Source organism: Notechis scutatus, chromosome 2, assembly GCF_049901735.1.
Source record: "Notechis scutatus isolate UNSWTSFEM ecotype Mainland chromosome 2, rNotScu1.2, whole genome shotgun sequence".
Lineage (NCBI taxonomy): Eukaryota > Metazoa > Chordata > Lepidosauria > Squamata > Elapidae > Notechis > Notechis scutatus.
In genome coordinates, this window is record NC_142010.1 from 5,286,921 (window position 1) to 5,312,088 (window position 25,168).

General features: G+C 41.4%; 3 protein-coding genes and 1 long non-coding RNA gene across 7 annotated transcripts in view; 1 reads left to right on the plus strand and 3 right to left on the minus strand.

Moving 5' to 3' along the window:
* Window positions 1–25,168, plus strand: part of LOC148131637 (uncharacterized) — a 65,040-nt gene that overhangs the window by 38,547 nt on the left and 1,325 nt on the right. The gene's annotated exons all lie outside the window — the stretch shown is intronic.
* LOC113425264 (uncharacterized) overlaps window positions 1–25,168 on the minus strand; it is a 96,989-nt gene that overhangs the window by 35,094 nt on the left and 36,727 nt on the right. The gene's annotated exons all lie outside the window — the stretch shown is intronic.
* LOC113425266 (uncharacterized) overlaps window positions 1–25,168 on the minus strand; it is a 99,479-nt gene that overhangs the window by 11,417 nt on the left and 62,894 nt on the right. The window contains exon 3 of one of the 4 annotated variants that reach the window (XM_087953230.1): window positions 24,292–24,719. The exons of 2 other annotated variants lie outside the window; for them this stretch is intronic. The gene's annotated coding sequence lies outside the window, so the exon portion shown is untranslated. Of the gene's footprint in view, window positions 1–931; window positions 1,028–24,291; window positions 24,720–25,168 lie in introns of those variants that run through there. One more of the 4 variants, XM_087953233.1, reaches the window with a different exon arrangement.
* The window catches only part of LOC113431860 (uncharacterized), an 82,792-nt gene continuing 62,894 nt past the window's right edge, over window positions 5,271–25,168 (minus strand). The window contains 2 exon segments of the mRNA XM_087953079.1: window positions 5,271–8,719; window positions 8,721–9,320. Of these exon segments, the coding sequence (XP_087809205.1) occupies window positions 7,103–8,719; window positions 8,721–8,801 (1,698 nt within the window). The 5' untranslated portion in view covers window positions 8,802–9,320 and the 3' untranslated portion in view covers window positions 5,271–7,102.

Consider the following 25,168-nt stretch of genomic DNA (forward strand, 5'->3'; position numbering starts at 1 on the left):
ATAAAACAAACACTAAAATTCTATTTTAACCTGTAATATTATGATTTATTTGGCATACAGAAGCCTAATGATGTAAATTCAAATATTGATGCAAGATCTCTTTTTCAATCAGTCAAGCAGAATAGTGTTGAAAGGGACATTGGAGGTCATCTAGTCCAGCTCTTTCTTCAAGCAGCTATGTGCTATAATATTACACTTAAATTTTTGGCTTGGGTAAATCCACTCCTGTATCCTTGCATATGAGCACAGACATGCACACCTATGAATTCATTTTTTATTTTATTTTATTTTACCAAGCGATTATTAGATAACAGGTATAAGTATAAACATGGTTATGAATACATGAAATGGACAAGAATATGAAAAAGAAAAACAATAGGACAGGGACAGTAGGCATGTTGGTGCGCTTATGCACGCTCCCTACAGACCTCTTAGGAAAGGGATGAGCTCAATAGCAGACAATCTATGCGTATCTCGGTGTGCAAAATGTCCCAAAGTGCATTCGCTCCAATTCTTAGATCTAAGTTCAGAGAGGGGAGGGGAGGGGACGCTAATAGAGGAAACGGTGCCCAACTCCTAGTCGAGACCCAAAGCATCCTCCGCTTTGCCCCTGAAGCTCCTCGCTTGCCAGGAAAACCCCAGGTCAGCCACGTTACAAGGAATCAACAGGGACGTGAAGGCGGGTGTTTAAAATGGGTGCTTAAGAAATACGAAATAAATGGTCTTTTTAAAAAATCTACCAGCATAAAATTTCAGGCAGGAGTTTTAAGTCCTGCAGCCCCGGAGGAATAAAATTCGGGGAGGGGATGAATATGCAGCAGCAGCCAACACGTTTCAGCCTCGTTGCTTCCTCTCCTGCGTCCCCGCCGTGGAGGAACCCAAAGGGCCCGACTTGCTCCCGGGCTTCTCCTCCGACCTGCCCTCCACTCACCTCCCAGGAGCCGCTTCGACCCTCCAAACAGGACAAGAAGCTCAGCCGACGCCATTACCCTGCCCTGAGTCAGGCGGAAGAGGAAGATACTCTGCCCTTCGCTTCCTCCCCCTTTACAACCTCTCTAGCAACGCACTACTCTGTCGTTTCAACTCGCAGCCAAGCCTCTCTGCCCTCCTTAGAATAGCTCTGTCGCCCTTGCCTGAAACACCATACCTGAAACAAGGGTTCCTTCTCTGTAGCACGCCATCTAGCGACATAAGGCGGAAGAACATGCTTCTTTCTACACTTAAGATGTTCTCATGGATTCCGTGCTTCCTTAAGTGCCATCAAGTCAGAGGTGGAATTCAGCAGGTTCTGACCAGTAGTGGAAATTTTGAGTAGTTCAAAGAACTGACAAATACCACTTCTGACTGGAGATTTTACAGTATCCTTCCCCTGCCATCCCCACCAAGCCACGCCATAGAACCAGTAGTAAAAAAATTTGAATCCCACCACTGTGATGAGGTAGTAAAAAAATTTGAATCCCACCACTGCGATGAGGTAGTAAAAAATTTGAATCCCACCACTGTGATCAAGTCCTATTTGACTCCCATCAAGCTCATCGGTAGCTTTTGCCCCGGAGGATCCATCCTCAAACCTTTTCTCATTGTCCCTAGAATTGAGCCTGAAGCTTGGTTTGCGAGAAGCGGCAACTAAATCAAATAAAGCGCCCTTTGGGAGGGGCGGGGGGTTCAAATGACGTGCAAATAGGAAAAGAGAACATTCACCTCCCTGGGTTCCAGCCACTTTTTCCTGGGGGTGGGGTGGAAGTGTACAGGATAACTCCCGAGAACCTGCTTCTGGAAAGCAGCAAACCTGATAAAACTGTAACTTGTCTCATCTGGGATTTTATTTTCTCTTACTTCCCAATTTAGTTATCAAGCCCCACTATTTCTTATCGGTGCCCCATCCCTGCTTAGCAACGGATATTCCGGATATTCCGGGTCAATTGGTGTTGCAACCGAGAACCACCCCTATTTCTTTTCCAAGCTCAAGAGAGGGCTGGAAGCGTAATTCCCCACCTTCTGGACAGTTAGCATCCTGGGCTGGCTTTATGCCTTCAACAGCAGTTTGCTATGCATAATAAAATTGTGAGAGGTTTTCCTGGCAGAGCAATTCAAGGCATTGCTGCAGATTAAGATCAGTTCAGCTGAAGAGGGCAATGAAAGGTTGGCAGCCTGGAATTTCAACTCACCCTCTGCTTGCAGCTCTGACTTGCACTGGTGATCAGAGAAAGGGTTGTGCTGGAGGGAAGACACCTGGGCCCTTCTCAGTCTGGCTGGGGCAAACCCACCAAAATGGCATTGCAATTCTCATGGACTTTTGGAGGGTTTGAGATAGAAGTAGTACAGTGATTATGTCCCTCCTAGACCTCTCATTAGATTTCAATAACAATGACCATATCCTCCAATGTCCAGGCTTTGGAGACAGGAAATGGAAGGAGCTTTATTATGATCATTCTTTTTCTACCTCTATGCCTGATTCCAGCCCAGAAAAAGGCCAAATCTCGACTCCTGCAATTTGCAGTGCTTCAGGGCTCAAGCCAATCACTATTGCTGGTTAACGTCTACCTGAAAGGAGAAGCCATCCATATTATGATACCCAATTATGTACAGGTAGTCTAACTATGATACGTTCAGCAAACCAGCATGGCGTATCCTATTGGTGCTCCATTCCTTCTTAGCAATTCGAAGTCTAGCCCGAATTGCCTATAGAGATTCTCAGTCAGCCAAGTCATGATATCAATGGATTTCCAGAAAAATTAAAGGAAGCATTTCGCTTCAATTTGAAATGCGGACAACAGTCATCTCCAACAGCCTGCACTGGTCTTGAACAGTGAAGGGACACAGGACAGAAAACATCCTGTGCCAATGAAGGCTCCACATCCATTTGCACGACTCATGTGACCCTGAGGACACAGATCAACCTCCAGGTGGCCCCAAGACCCTCTTAAAGAATGCAAATGACCAGCTGTCTGCAAAGACTAGGAATCCTTCCATCCCCCACCATCCAGTCAGAGCTGAAGAAGCTTCTTGGATGAGAAGCAAAACGTCTTCAAAGAAAAACCAGAAAGTCCAGTTGCCTCCTGATAAAGCAGCTCTTGTCAGGGACCCAAGTAACAGACCCAATGCAATTAAAACTCCGAGGCCAAGCTGCTCCTCAAAATCCAGATTTATTAGGCAGGTCATATTGGCACATCTGGTGAAAACCTAACTCTGAAGGTCCCGAGGTTTTCCCCACCCAAATTAAAAATCAAAGTTCTTCTCCCCAGTCCACCAACCATGTTACCAGTCCCAATTCCAGCTGGTTTCAGTCCACGCCTCCCCAGCACCTGGTGAGAATGTCTTTGGTTCCCAGAATGAATTTTATTTTGGCTACAGATCCCCAGCTATCTCTCTTCCCCACTTCCATTCCCACAGCTCCAACCAGCCTTGCTGTGGCAGCCCTGAAGACTTTCCTTCCGGTTGACGTAGCTGCGTGATTGGCACAGGTGAGCGGGGCTCCGCATCCCCACATCAAATACTCTTCATTGGAGGGCTTCACCAGGGAGCTAAAGTCACCCTGCAGGGTGATTAACAAGGGGCACCTTGCTGTTCGCGGAGAGCGGCGGCTCTCCTGCTGGACCCAGGGCTTCTTCCCTCTCTACTGAAGATGAAAGTGAGGCAACCAACATGGCTGCCATAAAGTGTGCTGGAGCAATGAGAGTGGACAGTGATCGGAACTGGGTGATGTGATCTTTAACTTTTGTCCAGGATTTTCCCACAAAAAATTTAATCCATGAAAGTGACTCTTTGGAATACTTTTAAGCAGAGAGTAAAGCAGGATAAAGAAAATTATACCCTAAAGCTACAGAACACAGAAAAACTGGATGTATAAACATTACGGACAGGACTTTGAATAGGCGCTTCAAAGTGCTGGATATTTGACTGTTTAATGGATATCTTGTCTGAACTAATGAGAAAGAAACTTAAACTGGATTTTTAATGTCAATTTTTGAAAGCGGACATTTAATGTTGATTTTTAAGCTGAAGGTGCCATCTACTGGTGAAAGTGGCCCTGGATAGTTTTTGATAAGGGGAAATAACATCTGGAGGTCTGTTTTGCTTTATTATTTACTGTTCCATACTTATCTACTCTAAGATGACTAGAGGCCAACCTTGAAAAACCTGGAGGATATCTAATGGAATGACTTTTGAATACTGGAAGTATTTAATAAATGAAAAAGTGGATTTAAAGAACTACTTGGAAAACTCCCTGGATGGTATAAATGAAACTTGTTGACTAATTGTGGAATAGAAAGAATTCTAATTATGGCATCTCCTGGTGAACAATATTAAGACCAAGTAATCTGGTGGCTTTGGGAAGTCAAAAAGAATATAGCAGTGGCAGATTATTGACAGAACGCTGAATACAACTTGGGATTTTTTAAAATAAGGCAAGATGGCTCATTAGGAAGAACTGGAGGCACAAAAAGAAATTACAAGGCTACTGCAAAATATTTATGATACGATGATGGTGAATATTAAAGAGAAAGGACTTGTTGCACGATATAACTGGAAAGACTGAAAATGTGCAACAAGGACCAATGAAGCAAGTGTCAGCTTTGGAATCCTTATTAAAAGCTGCCACACAGCTGCGGAGGATGGAAGGGGGGGCTGATGTTGTTTGATTAGCTTTCAGTCGACAAAATAGATATATAAAACCTTCAAGGTCATTCTCTATGGCCCAGCAAGAATTGTAGCTGAAGGGTGATTGGTTCACGTGATTTATGATGTGAAAGAAAAGGGGTGGGTGTAGGTTGAGTCTTGTGGGAAGTCTGGGAGGGAACTTTAGTTTTGGAATTCCATAGACGTACAAGTTTCTGTTTTAATAAAGCACTTTGAGATTATGTTGTCTCAGAGTTACTGATGGAACGGATAATTTCTGGAACCCTGACAGGAAGATAATAAAACCCAGGAAACAAGGGAGACAAACTCAAGAGGATGAGACAGAACAGAAGACACAGCAAACAGAACAAGGTTATAAAGTTGGAGTAGGAGATTATAAAGTTGGGTGAAATAAAGTTGGGAGAATATATACAAGGAGACAGAAAAATGGAATTGAATATACCGAAAGATACCTTTGGAAAAAAGATAGAGGATTTGGCAGGCCTATGGGTGGACTGGCAGCAAAAAATATTGTGGATAGAAATAAAGCTTTGGTTGAATATGAAAGATATAAACACCCAAGGGAGGAGTATGGGAGGCAAGCTAAAAAGAGAAGAAATGTAACTTCCAAGAGAATGAGAGACGATGCATAGGAAGGATTTTTTTGTTTTAATGAGATCGGCCTAAAACTAGAATAAACTGTAGAAATAAGGGGAATATTGTCAGAGCGTTTGCAGAATGATTACCATTACGAGACAACTCAGGAGCAAAACACAGCATACAGAGACTTAAACAGTGGTGGTTTATCTATAGTTATCTATAGAAATATATGTGGTAGGCAAAATACTTTTACAAGTAAGCAAAGTTTCCTCTTAACTCTGCTCGGAGAACTTTTGCAAATGAATACAGGACACAAAGAGAAAGAACCACACCCTCTAATGGTTGCAATATATAAACGCCTCTTAAAGGGATCTTTAATCCTGTCTTAAAGGGAAATACCCATGCTATGCTGATTCATTCTTATTGCATCATCCTATATTGCATCAACTTCACTGCTGGTCGGTTCTTAAATCCCAAGAATTTAACAAATATTGTTATACATTTGTTATCTAACACAATATTTAAAATGAATATCAGAAATTGAAATTAGAGTTTAAAAAAGGATGTTATTTGGTATGCTCAAAAACGTTATTACTATTAGGAGGTAGCAAATATTGAATAATGGAAAAATGAAGAATTATGACTTGACATAGTTATGTATAACATTAGATTAACGTAGCAATTTTTAAGATTGGCTGCATTAAAAATTAGGATATAAAATTTAGAAATGAGGAAATATTGTTGTACATACTTTTATTTGAATATATGTAAAGTGAATATTAAGGTTAAGATCAGAATTTGAAAAAGGATGTTACTAGGTATGCTCAAAAAGAATAGTTATTACTATTAAAAGAATGTGGCAAATATTAGTAATTGAAAACTGAAGGACTAAGTGCTGATACAGTTATGTATAACAACATTAGACCACATAAGCTGGACTAATTTAGTGATTTTTTGGTATTATTGCTTTTGTATCAAAATGATGATACTCATTGTCATACCACATACCACACTGTTCATGAAATATTGATGTTTTTTAACAAAATAGAAAAAAATTACAAAAAAAACCTTTCCAAAATGACTTCAGGGTTGACAGCACTAGCACTAATTGCTGTTGCAACCTGAGAACCACCCATATTCTTTTCCAAGCTCAAGAGAGAGCTGGAAGTGTAATTTCCCCCTTTTGGGTGAGTTGGCACCCTGGCGGACTTTATACCTTCAACAGTAGTTTTCTATGCATAATAAAATCATGAGAGGTTTTCCTGGCAGAGCAGTTCAAGGCATTGCTGCAGATTCAGATCTTTTCTAATTGCAGCTGAAGAGGGCAAGGAAAGGTTGGCAGCTTAGGACCACAATTTACCCTCTGCTTGCAGCTCTGACTTTGCCACCTAGAGAAAGGGCTGTGTAGGAGGAAGACACCTGGGCCCTTTTCAGTCTGGTGGGGAATGCAATGGTGTGGGACTATGCCAAATGTCAAGGCTTTGTATTTTGCTATTTGCTATATATGTTGATTGCTTTCTGTATTTTATTGCTGTAAGCTATCTGGAGTCACATTGCGTTGGGTTGCCATGCACAATTTCTTAATAAAAACACATACACACATACATACACATCTATATCCCACCTTAATTAGATGTCGAAATAACTCAAAGTGGCAAATATACCTAATAGAGATCTAAGCCCAGCATAGCCATTCTTTGGCCCAGCATAGCCATTCCTCCCGACACTGTGAAAGGGAACAACTACACAACTCCAGAGAAAGGAAGCTCAGATCTCCTCCATCATGTTTGGTACCAAAATATGTTTGACTAAAAATAATAAAACTAGAAACTAAATGGTTAATTTATCAACTGGGCTTCCAAAGACCGAAGAGAAATGAAATTCAAGATTCCTCTACATACACCAAATTTTGCTTCAGATGTACTTTCTTGTGTACGATAAGAGAGGAATTTTGTGCGAAACACTTCCCACAATCTGGACACTTGAATGGTTTCTCCCCTGTGTGTAACCTTACATGATTTATAAGGCTAGACCTGACACTGAAATCTTTCCCACAATCTGGACACTCATATGGTTTCTCCCCTGTGTGAATCCTCTGGTGTATCACAAGCTTAGAATTCTGCTGGAAACTTTTCCCACAAACAGGACATTTATACGGTTTCTCTCCTGTGTGTGTCGTCTGGTGTTCCACGAGCATGTAATTTCGACTGAAACTTTTCCCACAAACAGGACATTCAAAGGGTTTCTCCCCAGTGTGAGTCCTCTTGTGTTTCACCAGGCAGGAACTCTGACTGAAACGTTTCCCACAATCCAGGCACTGGTATGGTTTTTCTCCTGTGTGAGTCCTCTGGTGTCTCACAAGCTTAGAACTCTGCTTGAAACCTTTTCCACAATCACTACATGTATATGGTTTCTCTCGTGTGTGTGTCCTCTGGTGTTCCACCAGATTGGCATTCCAACGGAAACCTTTTCCACAATCCAGGCACTGATACGGTTTTTCTCCTGTGTGAACTCTCTGGTGTATCACCAGGCAGGAACTCTGATTGAAACTTTTCCCACAATCCTGGCACTGGTATGGTTTTTCTCCTGTGTGAGTTCTCTGGTGTTCCACCAGGTTGGAATTCCGAATGAAACTTTCCCCACAAACAGGACATTTATATGGTTTTTCTCCTGTGTGACTTCTTTGGTGTATAACCAGGTTGGAGTTCTGAATGAAACTTTTCCCACAAACAGGACATTTATATGGTTTTTCTCCAGTATGAATTCTCTGGTGTATCACCAGGTTGTAATTACGAATGAAACTTTTCCCACAAACAGGACATTTATATGGTTTCTCTCTTGTGTGTGTCGTCTGGTGTTCCACCAGGATGAAATTTTGACTGAAACTTTTCCCACAAACAGGACATTCAAAGGGTTTCTCCCCAGTGTGAGTCCTCTTGTGTTTCACCAGACAGGAACTCTGACTGAAACGTTTTCCACAATCAAGGCACTGGTATGGTTTTTCTCCTGTATGAGTTCTCTGGTGTCTCACAAGCTTAGAACTCTGCTTGAAACCTCTTCCACAATCACTACATTTATATGGTTTCTCTCCTGTGTGTGTTCTGTGGTGTTCCACCAGGTTGGCATGCCAACGGAAACTTTTCCCACAATCCAGGCACTCATACGGCTTTTCTCCTGTGTGAGTCCTGTGGTGTTTCAGCAGGTAATAATTCTGACTGAAACTTTTCCCACAGTATAGACACTCATATGGTTTTTCTCCTGTGTGAGTCCTCTGGTGTTTCACAAGGCAGGAACTCTGACTGAACTGTTTCCCACAATCCAGACACTGATATGGTTTTTCTCCTGTGTGAGTTCTCTGGTGTTCCACCAGGTTGGAATTCTGACTGAAATTTTTCCCACAAACAGGACATTTATACGATTTCTTTCCTGAGTGAGTCATCTGGTGTTCCACCAGGTGGGAATTTTGACTGAAACTTTTCCCACAAACAGGACATTCAAAGGCAGGGCTTTTCTCCAGTATGGGTTCTTCCATGAATCATGAAGAAGTTTTCTAAGAAAAGATTTTGCCGCACTCCAAACATTTGTATGGCTTTTCACTGGATGGATTCTCTCCTGCATAATCAAATGTGATCTGCAATCTGTGTTCTTCCCACATTAGGAAGTCTGTGAGGTTTTTCTAACACTGATATGCTTGGATTCTTGAGGCAGTGAAAAATATTTCTGATCTCTTGCCTGGTGGATGTTTGGTTCTAGCCTTCTTTCCTTCCTCAAATGCCTTAATTAATGTCTGCCAATTTTGGCTATACATGGAACCTTTTTCTTCCTACTGACTTCAAATTGTTCCTTACTTTTTCTTTCTTTAAATATTATCCTCACTGGTTTCTCATTTAATGTTTTTCTTCAGTTCCGTGTGCTCTATTTTTTCCAGCTCAAAACTTTGTACTTGTTATTCTTTCCCTCGTCTCTCATCTGCTGAGGAAAAATAGTTTTTAAACTTTCCAGAGGAATTGCAAAATATTTTGAATGATGGTTTATTTTGCATTTTTATGCTGCTTTTCATTCTCTGTTGTCCAGAGAGCTCTTCTTGGCATCCTCTCTCTCTGTAAAATTAATATAAATGGGTTAGTTTCATTATTGCTTAAAAATGGCTGCAGCCTGCAGGACATGTGAAAGCAGGAAAAAACAAACTACCCCATCCCATATATTAATATGAAAAAAACAAAAAAAAACCTAAAAATCTATTTGAAACTCTAATATTATGATTTATTTGGCATACAGAAGCCTAACAAGATCCAAGTTCAAATATTGACACAAGATCTCTTTTTAAATTAACCAGTCAAACAGAATAGAATTGAAAGGGACCTTGGAGGTCCTCTAGTCCAGCTCCCTCTTCACTTAAATTTTTGGCTTGGGCAAAAACACTCATGTATGCATGCATGACCTCAGAAACACACACCTATGAACGCATGCAGACAATCTATGCGTATCTCAGTGTGCAAAATGTCCCAAAGTGCATTCGCTCCAATTCTTTGATCTAAGTTCAGAAAGGGGAGGGGAGGCTAACAGAGGAAACGGTGCCCAACTCCTAGTCGAGACACAAAGCATCCTCCGCTTTGCCCCTGAAGCTCCTCGCTTGCCAGGAAAACCCCAGGTCAGCCACGTCACAAGCAATCAACAGGGACGTGGAAGCTGGTGCTTAAAATGCGGGTTTAAGAAATACGAAATAAATCGGTTTTTGTTTTTTTAATCTCCCAGCAGAAAATCTCAGGCAGAAGTTTTAAGTCCTGCAGCCCCGGAGGAATAAAATTCGGGGAGGGGAAGAATATGCAGCAGCAGCCCCACAGGTTTCACCCTCGTTGCTTCCTCTCCCGCTTCCCCGCCGTGCAGGAACCCAAAGGGCCGGACTTGCTTCCGGCTTCTCCTCCGACCTGCCCTCCACTCACCTCCCAGGAGCCGCTTCGACCCTCCAAACAGCACAAGAGGTCCTGCCAACGCCATTATCCTCCTTATCCTGAGCCGGAAGAGGAAGTTGCCCTGCCCATCGCATCATCTCCTTTGTACAACCTCATGTAGCAGTTCACTACTCTATCGTTTTAAATCCGTTTAAACCTCAGCCTCTGCCCCTTCCCTAGAATAGCGATATGGAGGGTTGCTTCTCTGTAGCGCGCCATCTAGCGACAATAAGGAGGAAGAACAATCTCGTTCCACCTTAAGGCATTTGAAGATGTTCTCATTGATTCCGGGCTTCCTTAAGTGTCATCTCGTCCTATTTGACTCCCATCGAGCTCATCGGTAGCTTTTCTCTCTGAGGATCCATCCCCAAACCTTTTTCTTTCAAGTCCCCTAAGAGGACACTCCTTGTCCCTGGAGCTGAGGCCGAAACTTCGTTTGTCGGAAGAAGCAACTAAATCAAAGGATTTGGGAGGGGCGCGGATTGGAAATCACGTGCAAGTAGGAAGAGAAAGTTCACCTCCCTGGGTTCCAGCCACTTTTTCCTGGGTGGGGGTGGGGGTGGAAGTGTACAGGACAACTCCTGAGAACCTGCTTGTGGAAATCAGCATACCTGTTAAAACTGTAACTTGTCTCTTCTGGGATTTTATTTTCTCTTACTTCCCAATTTAATTATCAAGCCCCACTATTTCTTATCGGTGCCCCATCCCTGCTTAGCAAAGGATATTCCGGGGTCAATTGGTGTTGCAACCCGAGAACCACCCCTATTTCTTTTCCAAGCTCAAGAGAGGGCTGGAAGAGTAATTCCCCTCCCTTCTGGACAGTTAGCATCCTGGGCTGGCTTTATACCTTCAACAGCAGTTTGCTATGCATAAGAAAATCGTGAGAGGTTTTCCTGGCAGTGCAGTTCAAGGCATTGCTGCAGATTAAGGTCACTTATAAGTTCAGCTGAAGAGGGAAATGAAAGGTTGGCAGCCTGGGACTTCAACTCGCCCTCTGCTTGCAGCTCTGACTTTGCCACCTGGAGAAAGGGCTGTGCAGGAGGAAAGACACTGGGCCCTCCTCAGTCTGGCTTCAGGCTGGGGCACATCACAAAAAGGCATTGCAATTCTCATTGACTTCTGGAGGGTGTGAGATAGAAGATGCACAGTCATTATGTCCCTCAGAGATCTCATGAGAGATGTTTCAATGATAGGTTTCAATAAAAATGACCATATCCTCCAATGTCCAGGCTTTGGGGACAGGATCATTCTTCTACCTTTAGGTCCGGTTCCAGTCCGTATGGGTAGAAGAGGGTCTGAATCTTGACCCCTGCAATTTGAGGTGCCTCGGAACAGAGGTCGCCAACCTTTTGGACCTCAGGGACCACCAAACTCACAAATTTTAGATCCCAGAGACCACTAACTGATTCTGTGGGCGTGGCCTAGTTTGTGGGTGTGGCTTGGTTGTCATGTGACTGGCTGGGCACAGCGTGTATGTAAACATAAATATTTATATAAATATTGAATTTTTTTTTATAAAAAAGCAACTTTTACCCAAAATCAGGCAAAGCAGGCAGGCAGATTGAGTTGCTCACAGAATCACAGATTCATTCAGAGATCTATCTATCTACCATCGGCTAGCTCAGTCTGTCACATAAAATTTGCTTGCAAGCAAACTCACAAAATTAACTCACAACACACCATGTATGTAAATATTGAATTTTTTATTTAAAAAAGAGCAACTTTTACCCAAAATCAGGCAAAGCAGGCAGATTGAGTTGCTCACAGAATCATTCAGTGATCTATCTATCTGCCATCGGCTAGCTCAGTCTCTCAAATTTGCTTGCCATGAGTCTGCACTGAATTTGCTTGCAAACAAACCTTCAGTCCTAAGGGAGGTTCGGCTGTGCTGAGTCGAAGATCTAAAGACTAGCTAGAAAGCAAGAAATCCAACCATTTCCTGCTTCCTAGCTAATCTAAATCTCCTGGCACAGCAGAACAGATGATGGTCGGAAAAAGGAAAAATAGCAATTTAGCAGGCAAGTTTACCAGGTAAGGAGTGAGTGGGCAGGGAGGGTTCCTGTGGGCCATGTGGGTGGCGCAGACTTGTGTTTCTGCACAGCCTGGATTAATCGCTTTGTAGGGCTGCTCTGGGGGGTGAGATTTCTCTGCGGCCCACCAAAATTTTCTCACAGCCCACCGGTGGGCCATGGCCCACCAGTTGGCGACCGCTGCCTCAGAACTCAAGCCTTTTGCTGCTGCTTGTTAACATCTACCTGAAACCGCTAGGAGAAGTCATCCATACTATGATACTCGATTATACACAGGTAGTCATGGACATAACATTCCTTTAGAATAGAATAGAATAGAATAGAATAGAATAGAATAGAATAGAATAGAATAGAATAGAATAGAATAGAATAGAATAGAATAGAATAGAATAGAATAGAATGTAGAGGAGAATAGAATAGAATAGAATGTAGAGGAGATGATAGATGTTCCGAACAGACCCTCAAGCGCAATCACCAGACAGCTGCTTGGGCTGTTTGGGCTTCAACAGCAGCATCCTTTTTCATGAGGGCATCCATACGGTGGCTACGCCAACTCCAGAATAATTGCCTGCTTCTGACCTTTGGTCTCACCAAGACCTTAATAAGATTATTGCAGCGGCAGAATTCACTGCGGATGCCACTCTCAATTCCGCCAAATTTGCCTCCAAGGCCATGGAATCTTCTGTAGCAGCAAGAAGACTTTTATGGCTCCGAAATTGGCAGGTGGAGTCATGCCGAAAATGGAAGCTGGCTTCAGTTCCTTTCGCAGGCGATAAGCTTTTTGCCGATGCTCTGGAACCTTATCTCATCGAAACCAGAGATAAATGTAAAATTCTCTCTTCCTCTGGGAAGAAAGCCGACTATCGCCCTGCTCCTTATCGCTCTCCTGCCTTCCGAGCGGAGACCTCATCTCGCTTCCCCCGCTCTCACAGGCCATACTCCCAACACCAAAACCAATGGGCAGAAACATCTGGCAGGCAACAACCTTCTGCTGGTAAACAGCCCTTTCGGGGGGAGGGGGTCGTTCCTTCCGTCACTCTAAGTAATCCCTCGTTCTCCCCACCCATCGGAGGTCACCTAGCCTTCTTTGCCTCCAAATGGGAGGAGTCAACGACGGACGCCTGGGTGCTCAGCACTATTAGGTCAGGGTTACAATTGGACTTCCTAACCCCACCCACCCCCAAAATTTTTGATCTGTCCTGTGTCTCAGGACATTTCAAGGCAAGCCCTCATGAATCAGGCCATTGAACACCTTCTTGAAATCAGGGCTATTCAACCTGTTCCCCCATCTCAACGGAGACATAGGCTTTACTCTCGCCTTTTCATTGTTCCCAAAGCCTCAGGGGGTGGCGAGCCATCCTTGATCTAAAATTTCTCAACCAATTTGTAAAATACAGGCGATTTAAAATGCAGACTCTGCATTCTATTTCAGAGAGCGTTCGGGAGGGCGACCTCCTCTCTTCCATTGATCTCACTGAGGCTTACCTCCACATCCCAATTTGGCCTCATCATCGCCAGTTTCTCCATTTCTGTTATCAGAATACCCATTACCAGTATCGAGCACTTCCCTTCGGCCTCTCATCAGCTCCAAGGGTCTTCACAAAGGTTCTGGCAGCATTGGTGGCATCTCTGCGTTCTATTCCAGTGAGGATCCAATGCTACTTGGACGACATTTCGATTCTTTCCTCTTCCATCCTTGCGGCCCATCGGGATCTGCAAATTACCCTGTCATGTCTCCAGAGCCACGGATTTTCCATCAACACCAAAAAGAGCCAGCTCTCTCCTACAACCATATTGCAACACTTGGGAGCAGTCATCGATACCATGTCGTGCCAGGTTTTCCTGTCCCCAGCTCGTGGAAAGAGCCTTGTAGAGATCATCAGCCAGATCCAGCAACATCAAATTGTCCCCCTGTCGCTGCTGTCCAAACTTCTGGGGAAGATGGTTTCCTGTATTGGCATCGTCCCGTGGGCTCGGCTCCACTCCCGAGCCCTCCAATGGTTCCTGCTTCCCTACCAACGAGCAGGAACCAGCCACTCATCCATCAAGGTCCCACTCCCGCCACAAATCCGGAGCTCTCTCAATTGGTGGCATTCCCCATCTATCTGGAGGGGACTCCTGTTCAGGGACCCAGACAGGCTAGTGATAACCACCGATGCCAGCCTCCTGGGTTGGGGTTCCCATATGCAGGTCCAGATAGCTCAGGGCGTTTGGTCCAGATCGGAACAGACCCTTCCCATAAATTGGCTAGAGCTCAGAGCTATTTTTCTGGCTCTCAAGCATTTCAGGCAATCAGTGACCGGCTCTCATGTTCTAGTCCTTACAGACAACATGGCCGCAAAGGCTCATGTCAACCGGCAAGGGGAGACGAGGTCCAAAGCCCTCATGAGAGAGGCTGTATGGCTGGGGTTATGGGCAGAGAAACACCTGTTGTCAATCTCCGGGCTCGGCAATTCCCAGGCCGACTGGCTCAGCAGGGGCCTAGTCGACCAGGCAGAATGGTCCATTCCTCCATCTCTATTCAGGGATCTTTCCCTCAGATTCGGAACACCGTAGATGGATCTTTTCTCCACTCCTCAAAACGCCCAAGTCAATGATTCTGGGGCTCCTGGAAAAGCTGCTGAAACCCCCGCAGCTGGATGGTCCAATTGGACTCAAACCGTCCCGGAGCGACAGTGAGTGAAGGGAGCACATCCTGTTGATCCCAGGGACATCGCAAAGTCCCTAGTTTATCCTGGAAAGCTTCTGAAGCCCGGCAGCGGAGGGAAGCGGTCATTAAAGCCACTAGAAAGCTGTGACAGCTCCGGAAAGAAAGAAGATCGGATGAGAAAGTGTGTTGGTTTGGGATGAGAATTTCTTTTTTTTCTTAAACAAAAATAGAAGAGTACCCTACGGGGAAAGAGTGTTTAGAAGAAAGAAGACAGAAAAGTGGAGAACAGCGGTGAAATAGAACATATTTCTAGTGGTCAAACTTTATTTGGATTATTATTTTTTTTTCTGGTTAACTGGACTGGACTTTGAAATAATAATCAGCAGAAGATTAACCTTAACTTTTGTTGCTCAAATTCAAAATTTGGACTACTTTTCCCTTTTACTTTTTAAAAGGAAATTTTCTTAGAACTCATTGGATATAGTATAACAAAAAGAGAAAGTTAAGCAATACTGCCATCTTAGAGGTCACATATATTTTAAAAAAAACTGGAATTTTTAACAGTGATTAAAATTAGATTGTTTTGACTACAGGCTGTATAGAAGAAAACAAAGAGAGCACTGAAAATAATTGCTGATCTCACATACTTTGTAAACAGCCGGAAAGTTAAATAAGAGAGAAAAGATTATTGTGACCTTGGACAATATACTATTGATGTTTTTGACTTTGGCTTTTTGGCTTGCTGGATGTTATACTGAGGCATAGGTTCATTCTGTGACTTAAAGTTTAAACTACAGATGGCAATCTCAAACTGTTTTTTCTTTGTTTTTCTTTTTACTGCTGGTGTGCGCTTTTGGGCCTACTTGCTTTTTAATAATTGGTTAGATTTTGGAACATTGTCTTTTTCTTTTTTCATCAATAAGTGGATTATAGTTTGCTGGTTTTTTTTTTTTACCTATTTTTCCTAGAAACTGGTGGACTTGTATTTTTGAATTTCTTTTCTTTGACATCAGATTTTTGGATTTTTATATTTCTTTATTTTTTTCTTATCTCCTGGATATAAAGAGATTGGTTCCTATTTACTTCTCTTTTATTTTTATTTTTTGCTTTTTCTTCCAAACCTTTTTTCTCCACTCCCTTTTAATATAATTGGATTAAGGTAGAGAAGAACCTGAAGATTTTTTTTTAATGGATTATAATTTATCTGAGACGAAGAAGACAATTGCTATTGGATCATCGATTCCCACCTCCTCATCTCTGAGCCCAGACAGTCAACGATCCGTACAAGCTATATTGCAACAGGAAAAGGAAAGAGAAGGAGGTTTCAATGCAAGAGTTAAAATTAATACTGCAAGCAATACAAGATCAAGGGAAGCATACAGATGATAAAATTGGAAAGATGGATGAGAAGATGGGAAGGATGGAAGACAAAATGGAAAACATACAACAGATGATGAAAAATGGAGAAATAATGCAAAAGATAGAAGAGGTGAACAGACTGAGAAGAAAGTAGGAAAAATAGATAACAGACTGATAGCAGTTGAACAAGATAAGGGAAAAAGAATGATAGCCTGGGAGATGGACAAAGCTGATTTTTACTTAAGATTTCAAAATGTTGAGGAAGAAAGGAGAGAAAACCTTGCAGAAATAATGACAGAAGTTCTGGCAGGAGCCATGGAGATATCTAAATGTGGCTATTCTGTCAGTATTTTTCCATAAGACAAATCCTGCTCAGCATGTATACCTCTCAGAGCAAAGTTCACTAAGCTGACAGGAAAAAGGAGCTGATAAGATTAACTTCACAGAGGTCTGTGTCAGATAAAAGATGTGTATTCAGTAAAGACATGTTTATCAGTCACAAAGTTCGTTACTTGTATCACGTAGCCTGGTCTAAAAGATTAACTTTGTAACTTCTTTGTCTTCCTGCAATCCATCTCACCCCCCCTCTTTGAATCAGTACAATAAAAGGGGACAGCGCAAAGCAATCGGGGCTGGCTGCCTGAACAATCCCATCTGTCTCAGGCGCAGCCGGGATAATTCCATCTGCCCCAGGCGATGTGCTGCCTCACCTGAAGAAATCTTTTGTTTCGTGTCTTTTTTTCTTTGTGCTTTGCACTCACCCTTGCGAGGGCTCCGCTAAATTGCTTTCTGAGGGGAATTCAGCAAGCAAACCAGGAGATCGAAACAACAGACCGGTCGCTCGACGCGACATCTAAAGAAAAAATGATGGATGGAATGGATGAATATTCTGAGTATATACTAGATATGCCACGAAGAATAAACTACCTAGAGAAGTCCAAGTGAGATTTACTAAGAAAACAATCAAAACAGAGATACTACAGAAAGCAAGAGGCGACCCTCTGAAGTATAAGGGAAAGGAAATTAAAGTCTCTTTTAAGGAGAGAATATTGATTCCTGGCCAAGATTCTAATCAAGAAAGAAGTGAATTATAGATGGCTGATACCTGAAGGCCTGATATTCATATAGCAAGAACAAAGACATAGATTGGATTCCATTGATAAAGCAGAGCTATTTTATGATGAATACTTCAGAGAAAAAGAATAGGAGAGAGCAAGAGAGGAGGAACTTAAAATACAAGAAATGGCCAAAGAAAAAAAAAGAGGACAAGAGTGGTAGGTGGTAGAGTGAAACCCAAAGAACCAAGAGAGCAACGAACAATAAATCCTACATATAAACTATAAACAATTGAAAACGAAAAGAAATTAATCTCCATAAACATAAATGGACTGAATTCGGCTACTAAAAGAAAAAAAACCATTTCATAAATTAGAAAAATTAAAGATGGATACAATTTGCCAACAAGAAGTGCATATTAAAAAGCAACATGCACATGTTTTGAATTGTCCTAGAATTGGTAATTTATATACATTGTTGGCACAACAAAACAAGAGTAGTTCAATATTATTAAGAACACAATCAAAGCTAAACCAATTTTTACAAATGAAGAAGGGAGAATACTGATGGTGGAAATAACAGATAATAATCTAAAGATGCTTTTAATAGCAATATATGCACCAAATGATAAACAAGAATAATTATATAAGAAATTACATAACAAGATAATTGAATTGGAATACGATTTATATGCATTCCTGGAGATTTTAATGCTATTGTAAACATAGAATTGAATTACAAAACAAAGAAAGTAAATTTAAAAAAAATAGAAAGACACTACCGAAATCCTTAAGATAGCAGAGGAACTGAATATTAAAGACATATGGAGAGAATTGAATAGCAAGAACAGACAATATACATTTTATTCTAATAGACACTTATCATGGTCAAGAATAGATATGATTTGGATGTCAATGGATTTAATTTTAAATATTCAAGAAGCAAACATTGAAACAAGTACTTGGGCGGACCATAATCCAACATGGGTCAAATGGAAGAGACAAAGGAAAAGGTCAAGATGGACTCTGAATAATTTAATTCTGAAAGAAAAAGAATTTATCAATACCTTGGGGAAAAATTGGCTTTTTAAATAAAAGAAAATAAAAAGGAGGAAACCACACTACAAAATGTATGGGATCCTATGAAAGCCTATACCAGAGGAGTGATTATAAATTATACAAGAAGAAGAAATAAAAAAAGACAAACAAAACAGATCTTAGAAGAGGATTATAAGAAACTGGAAATAGAACTACAACGAAACCCACAGCAAAAGAATCTTAAAAATCAAATGGATATAGTTAAACATAAAATGGGACTAATAGAAGAAGAAGAACTAGCACAAAAAATCAGGAGCCAAACAGAACTTTTTTGAAAATGCAAATAAACCAGGTAGATGGTTAGCATACAAACTGAAAAAAGAGAGGGAATCAAAAAAATAGCACAATTAATAGATGAAAATGGAGTGGTATGCTATGGTAATGAGGAAAAGAAAAAAATAGTACAGAAGTATTATGAGAAATTCTATGAGCAAGAGACTATTGCAGAAGGGAAAGTTAAACAGTCCTTGCGAGAAGCAGAATTACCAAAAATACCTGATGAAGCTAAGACAATGTTAGAAGAGAAAATAACAATGATGGAATTGACAGAAGTAATAAATAGATAAAACTCTGGAAAATCTCCCGGCTTGGATGGGTTACCAGCAGAATTTTATAAGACATTACAGGAATCATTTAATACTACAATGCTTGAAGTAAGGAATGAGGTTTTGATAAAAAAACAAAGTTCCTGACACATGGACAGAGGCATATATTACACTTATACCAAAGGAAGATACTGACTTACAACAAACAATTATAGACCAATATCCCTACTAAATGCAGACTATAAAATATTTGCTTCAATAATGGCAGAAAGACTTAAAAGATATTTGAATCACTTTATACATTCAGATCAAAATGGATTTTTGCCTAAGAGACAAATAAAAACAATATGAGGATAATATTGAATACACTGGAATACTATGAAGCACCTCCAAAGAAACAAATGGTCTTGTTTATTTTTTTAGATGCATAGAAAGCTTTTGATAATATCAATTGGCAATTTATGTTGTTGCAATTGGAGGAGATGGGCTTTGGAGATAGATTTATTAAGACAATTGAGGCGCTATATTACAAACAGCAAGAGTGATGATAAATGGAGACTTGAAAAACAATATTAATATCAAAAAAGGAACTAGGCAATGATGTCCACTGTCGCTACTGTTATTTGTATTGATTTTGGAAGTATTGAATAGAAATATTAGGAAAAATAAAGAAATAAAGGGAATAAAAATAAAAAGGAGTATAAATTACAAGTATTTGCAAATGATCTGGTTTTCATATTGGAAGAACCATTGGAAACAGGCCCTACGCTGATAGAAAAGATAGAAGAATATGAAGAGGTTGAAGGACTGAAAAAACTAAAATTTTAGTGAAAAATATGATAGAAAAACAAAAGAAAATATTAATGGATAAATATCCAGATCACAAAAAAGTGAAATACTTGGGGATACAAATGACAGCAAGATGTGGAACTCTGAAAGAGGACAATTATGATAGACTGAAACAACAGATTGCGAAAGACTTGGGAAAATGGGAAAATGTACAACTATCCTTAACAGGGAGAATAGCGATGATCAAAATGACCATATTGTCAAAAATATTGTATTTATTCCAGACAATTCCAACAAGACTGAAGAAAAAGTACTTTGAGGACATAAAATGATGTTGAGATTTATATGGCAGGGAAAAAAAGACAAGAATTAAGTTAAAATTGTTGCAGGACACTAGAACGAGAGGTGATTTCAGACTACCCAACTGGGATACTACCAAGCAGCAATATTGATGTGGATGAAAGAATGGATTGTATTGAAAAATGTTAACATTGGAAGGGATGGCATGCATTTTTATAGTATAAAGAAAGTAATGCACATGGATACTTTCGGAGACATTATATCAGGGATGCTTTATTAACAATATGGGAGAAAATAAGGGAGTACCATTATATGAAAATACCAGTCTGGTTATTGACAATAAAGGCATTTGCATATCCAAATGTTTTTAAAATGGAACATATTATTAGATATAATAAAATCTTAAAGGAAAAGGGTGAACTCAAAACAAAGCAAGAATTAGACAAACAAGGGATGAATATGAATTGGTATTCGTATTTGCAAATACATTCAAGGTATGAAAAAGATAGTATGATGGGTTTTATAAAGAATTGACTGAGGTAGATAAAATCTTAACAGGTATTGAAGAGAGGATGATTAAAAAATTATATGGTTATTTACTAGGAGTGAAATTAGAAGAGCAAGTCAAAGAAACAATAGGGGAATTCTTTTGGATATGGGATAGATTTGGATAAATGGCAGAAACTATGGACTAGAAACTATAAACTAGCAATGTCAGAGGCCTATAAAGATAATTTGTATAAGATGTTTTACAGGTGGCATCTACCCCCAGCAAGAATAGCAAAGATGTTTAAAGACAAATCGGCGAAATGTCAGCAGATATCTGGATCATATTACTATATGTGGTGGACATGCATAGAAGCATAGAAGATATTGGACTAAAATAAATACGTGGTTGGAAAAAATGATAAAACAACATAGATTTAAAACCGGAGATATTTCTATTGCAGAGTTTGCCTGAAAGTTATAATAGATAACATACTTGATTATTAATGTATTAACAGCAGCTAAAATTGTATTTGCACAACATTGGAAAAATGAGAAAATTCCATCAGAGGAGGAAACGATTAAGAAAATAATGGAAATGAGTAGATTAACTATGGCAAATAGAGAACAGGAAGAAAGAGTATTATAAAATTTGGGATTTATTTTATGAATGGTTAGATAGAAGAATAAGAAACTGAAATATGTGGCAACAGTAGTAATATACTATAATTTATTATTCCTGAGTAGGAATATGAATATAACTATGTAAGGATGAGATTTGTCTATGAAAAATGATATAAAATTGAAATAAGGTTAACGATAATATAATAATGGAATATGATATTGTTGATTAGAATGGTCTTTGAATATAATCAAATAAGAAATACATATTATCATGCGCACAAAATTCAAGGTATGCAACTGACACACTGAAAAATTGAAATATGGTTTTATTTGTTGTTTTTGTTGTAAAAATAAAAAACTTTTTCACAAACAAAGAAACAGTGGTGGTTTATCTAAAAGAGATATATATATATAGAAATGTATGTGGTAGGCAAAATACCTTTACAAGTAAGCAAACTTTCTTCTTAACTGCTCAGAGAACTTCTGCAAACGAATACAGGACACAAGGAGAGAGAACCACACCCTCTAATGGTTGCAATATATAAACGCCTCTTAAAGGGATCTTTAATCATGTCTTAAAGGGAAATACCCATGCTATGCTGATTCATTCTTATTGCACCATCCTACACTGCTCAAAAAAATAAAGGGAACACAAAAACAAGACATCCTAGATCTGAATGAAATATTCTTATGAAATACTTTGTTCATTACACAGTTGAATGTGCTGACAACAAAATCACACAAAAATTATCAATGGAAATCAAATTTAGCAACCCATGGAGGTCTGGATTTGGAGTTACACTAAAAATTAAAGTGGAAAAAAACACTACAGGCTGATCCAACTTTGATCTAATGTCCTTAAAGCAAGTTAAAATGAGGCTCAGTAGTGTGTGTGGCCTCCACGTGCCTGTATGACCTCCCTACAACGCCTGGGCATGCTCCTGATGAGGTGGCGGATGGTCTCCTGAGGGATCTCCTCCCATACCTGGACTAAAGCATCCCCCAACTCCTGGACAGTCTGTGGTACAACGTGGCGTTGGTGGATGGAGCGAGACATGATGTCCCAAATGTGCCCAATTGGATTCAGGTCTGGGGAACGGGCGGGCCAGTCCATAGCATCAATGCCTTCGTCTTGCAGGAACTGCTGACACACTCCAGCCACATGAGGTCTAGCATTGTCGTGCATTAGGAGGAACCCAGGGCCAACCGCATCAGCATATGGTCTCACAAGGGGTCTGAGGATCTCATCTCGGTACCTAATGGCAGTCAGGCTACCTGTGGTGAGCACATGGAGGGCTGTGCGGCCCCCTAAAGAAATGCCACCCCACACCATTACTGACCCACTGCCAAATTGGTCATGCTGGAGGATGTTGCAGGCAGCAGAACGTTCTCCACAGCGTCTCCAGACCCTGTCACGTCTGTCACATGTGCTCAGTGTGAACCTGCTTTCATCTGTGAATAGCACAGGGCGCCAGTGGCGAATTTGCCAATCTTGGTGTTCTCTGGCAAATGCCAAACGCCCTGCACGGTGTTGGGCTGTAAGCCCAACCCCCACCTGTGGACGTCGGGCCCTCATACCACCCTCATGGAGTCTGTTTCTGACCGTTTGAGTAGTCACATGCACATTTGTGGCCCGCTGGAGGTCATTTTGCAGGGCTCTGGCAGTGCTCCCCCTGTCCCTCCTTGCACAAAGGCGGAGGTAGCGGTCCTGATGCTGGGTTGTTGCCCTCCTACGGCCTCCTCCACGTCTCCTGAGGAACTGGCCTGTCTCCTGGTAGCGCCTCCATGCTCTGGACACTACGCTGACAGACACAGCAAACCTTCTTGCCACAGCTCGCATTGATGTGCCATCCTGGATGAGCTGCACTACCTGAGCCACTTGTGTGGGTTGTAGACTCCGTCTCATGCTACCACTAGAGTGAAAGCACCGCCAGCATTCAAAAGTGACCAAACCATCAGCCAGAAAGCATAGGAACTGAGAAGTGGTCTGTGGTCACCACCTGCAGAACCACTCCTTTATTGGGGATGTCTTGCTAACTGCCTGTGCTTTCCACCTCTTGTCTATTCCATTTGCACAACAGCATGTGAAATTGATTGTCAATCAGTGTTGCTACCTAAGTGGACAGTTTGATTTCACAGAAGTGTGATTGACTTGGAGTTACATTGTGTTGTTTAAGTGTTCCCTTTATTTTTTTGAGCAGTGTATTATCCTCCTTGATTTCTCATTTAATGTTTTTCTTCAGTTCAGTGTGCTCTATTTTTTTCCAGCTCAAAACTTTGTTCTTGTTATTCTTTCCCTCGTCTCTCATCTGCTGAGAAAGAAGAGTTTTTAAGCTTTCCAGAGGAATTGGAAAATATTTTGAATGATGGTTTATTTTTACTTTAATGCTGCTTCTCATTCTCTGTTGTCCAGAGAGTTCTTCTTGGCATCCTCTCTCTCTGTAAGATTAATATAAATGGGTTAGTTTCATTATTGTTGAAAAATGGCTCGCAGGACATGTGAAAGCAGAAAAAAAACACCCCACCCCATCCCAAATAGTATCATGAAAAAACAAACACTAAAATTCTATTCTAGCGTTTATTATGATTTATTTGGCATACAGAAGCCTAACAAAATCCAAGTTCAAATATTGACGCAAGATCTCTTTTTCAATTAACCACTCAAGCAGAATAGAGTTGAAAGGGACCTTGGAGGTCATCTAGTCCAGCTCCATCTTCAATCAGATGTGTGCTATATTACACTTAAATTTTTGGCTTGAGGAAATACACTTATATGCACGCATATGAACACAGAAACACACACCTATGAATGTATGCAGACAATCTATGCATATCTTGGTGTGCAAAATGTCCCAAAATGCATTCGCTCCAATTCTTTGATCTTAGTTCAGAAAGGGGAGGGGAGGGTTGGGGACGCTAATACAGGAAACGGTGCCCAACTCCTAGTCGAGACACAAGAAATACGAAATAAATGGTCTTTTTTTTAAATCTCCCAGCAGAAAATCTCAGGCAGGAGTTTTAAGTCCTGCAGCCCCGGAGGAATAAAATTTGGGGAGGGGAAGAATATGCAGCAGCAGCCAACACGTTTCAGCCTCGTTGCTTCCTCTCCTGCTTCCCCGCCGTGGAGGAACCCAAAGGGCCGGACTTGCTCCCGGCTTCTCCTCCGACCTGCCCTCCACTCACCTCCCAGGAGCCGCTTCGACCCCTTCAAGCAGCACAAAGGGCTCCGCCGAAGCCATCAGCCTCCCGTGGCTGAGCCGGAAGAGGATATTCCTCTGCCTTTCGCATCATCTCCTTTGTAACCCATGTAGCAGTTCACTACTCTATCGTTTTAAACCCCTTAAACCTCAGCCTCTGCCCCTTCCCTAGAATAGCTGAGCTGTACCGGGTGTTGCTTCACTGCAGCGCGCCATCTAGCGACATAAGGCGGAAGAACACGTTCGTTCTGGCTTAAAGCATTTGAAGATGTTCTCATTGATTCCGGGCTTCCTTAAGTGTCATCTCGTCCTATTTGACTCCCATCGAGCTCATCGGTAGCTTTTCTCCCTGAGGATCCATCCCCAAACCTTTTTCTTTCAAGTCCCCTAAGAGGACACTCCTTGTCCCTGGAGCTGAGCCCGAAGCTTCGTTTGTCGGAAGAAGCAACTAAATCAAAGGATTTGGGAGGGGCGCGGATTGGAAATCACCTGCAAGTAGGAAGAGAAAGTTCACCTCCCTGGCTTCCAGCCACTTTTTCCTGGGGGGGTGGAAGTGTAAGGATAACTCCCGAGAACCTGCTTCTGGAAAGCAGCAAACCTGTGAAAACTGTAACTTGTCTCTTCTGGGATTTTATTTTCTCTTACTTCCCAATTTAGTTATCAAGCCCCACTATTTCTTATCGGTGCCCCATCCCTGCTTAGCAACGGATATTCCGGGGTCAATTGGTGTTGCAACCCGAGAACCGCCCCTATTTCTTTTCCAAGCTCAAGAGAGGGCTGGAAGAATATTTCCCCTCCCTTCTGGACAGTTAGCATCCTGGGCTGGCTTTATACCTTCAACAGCAGTTTGCTATGCATAAGAA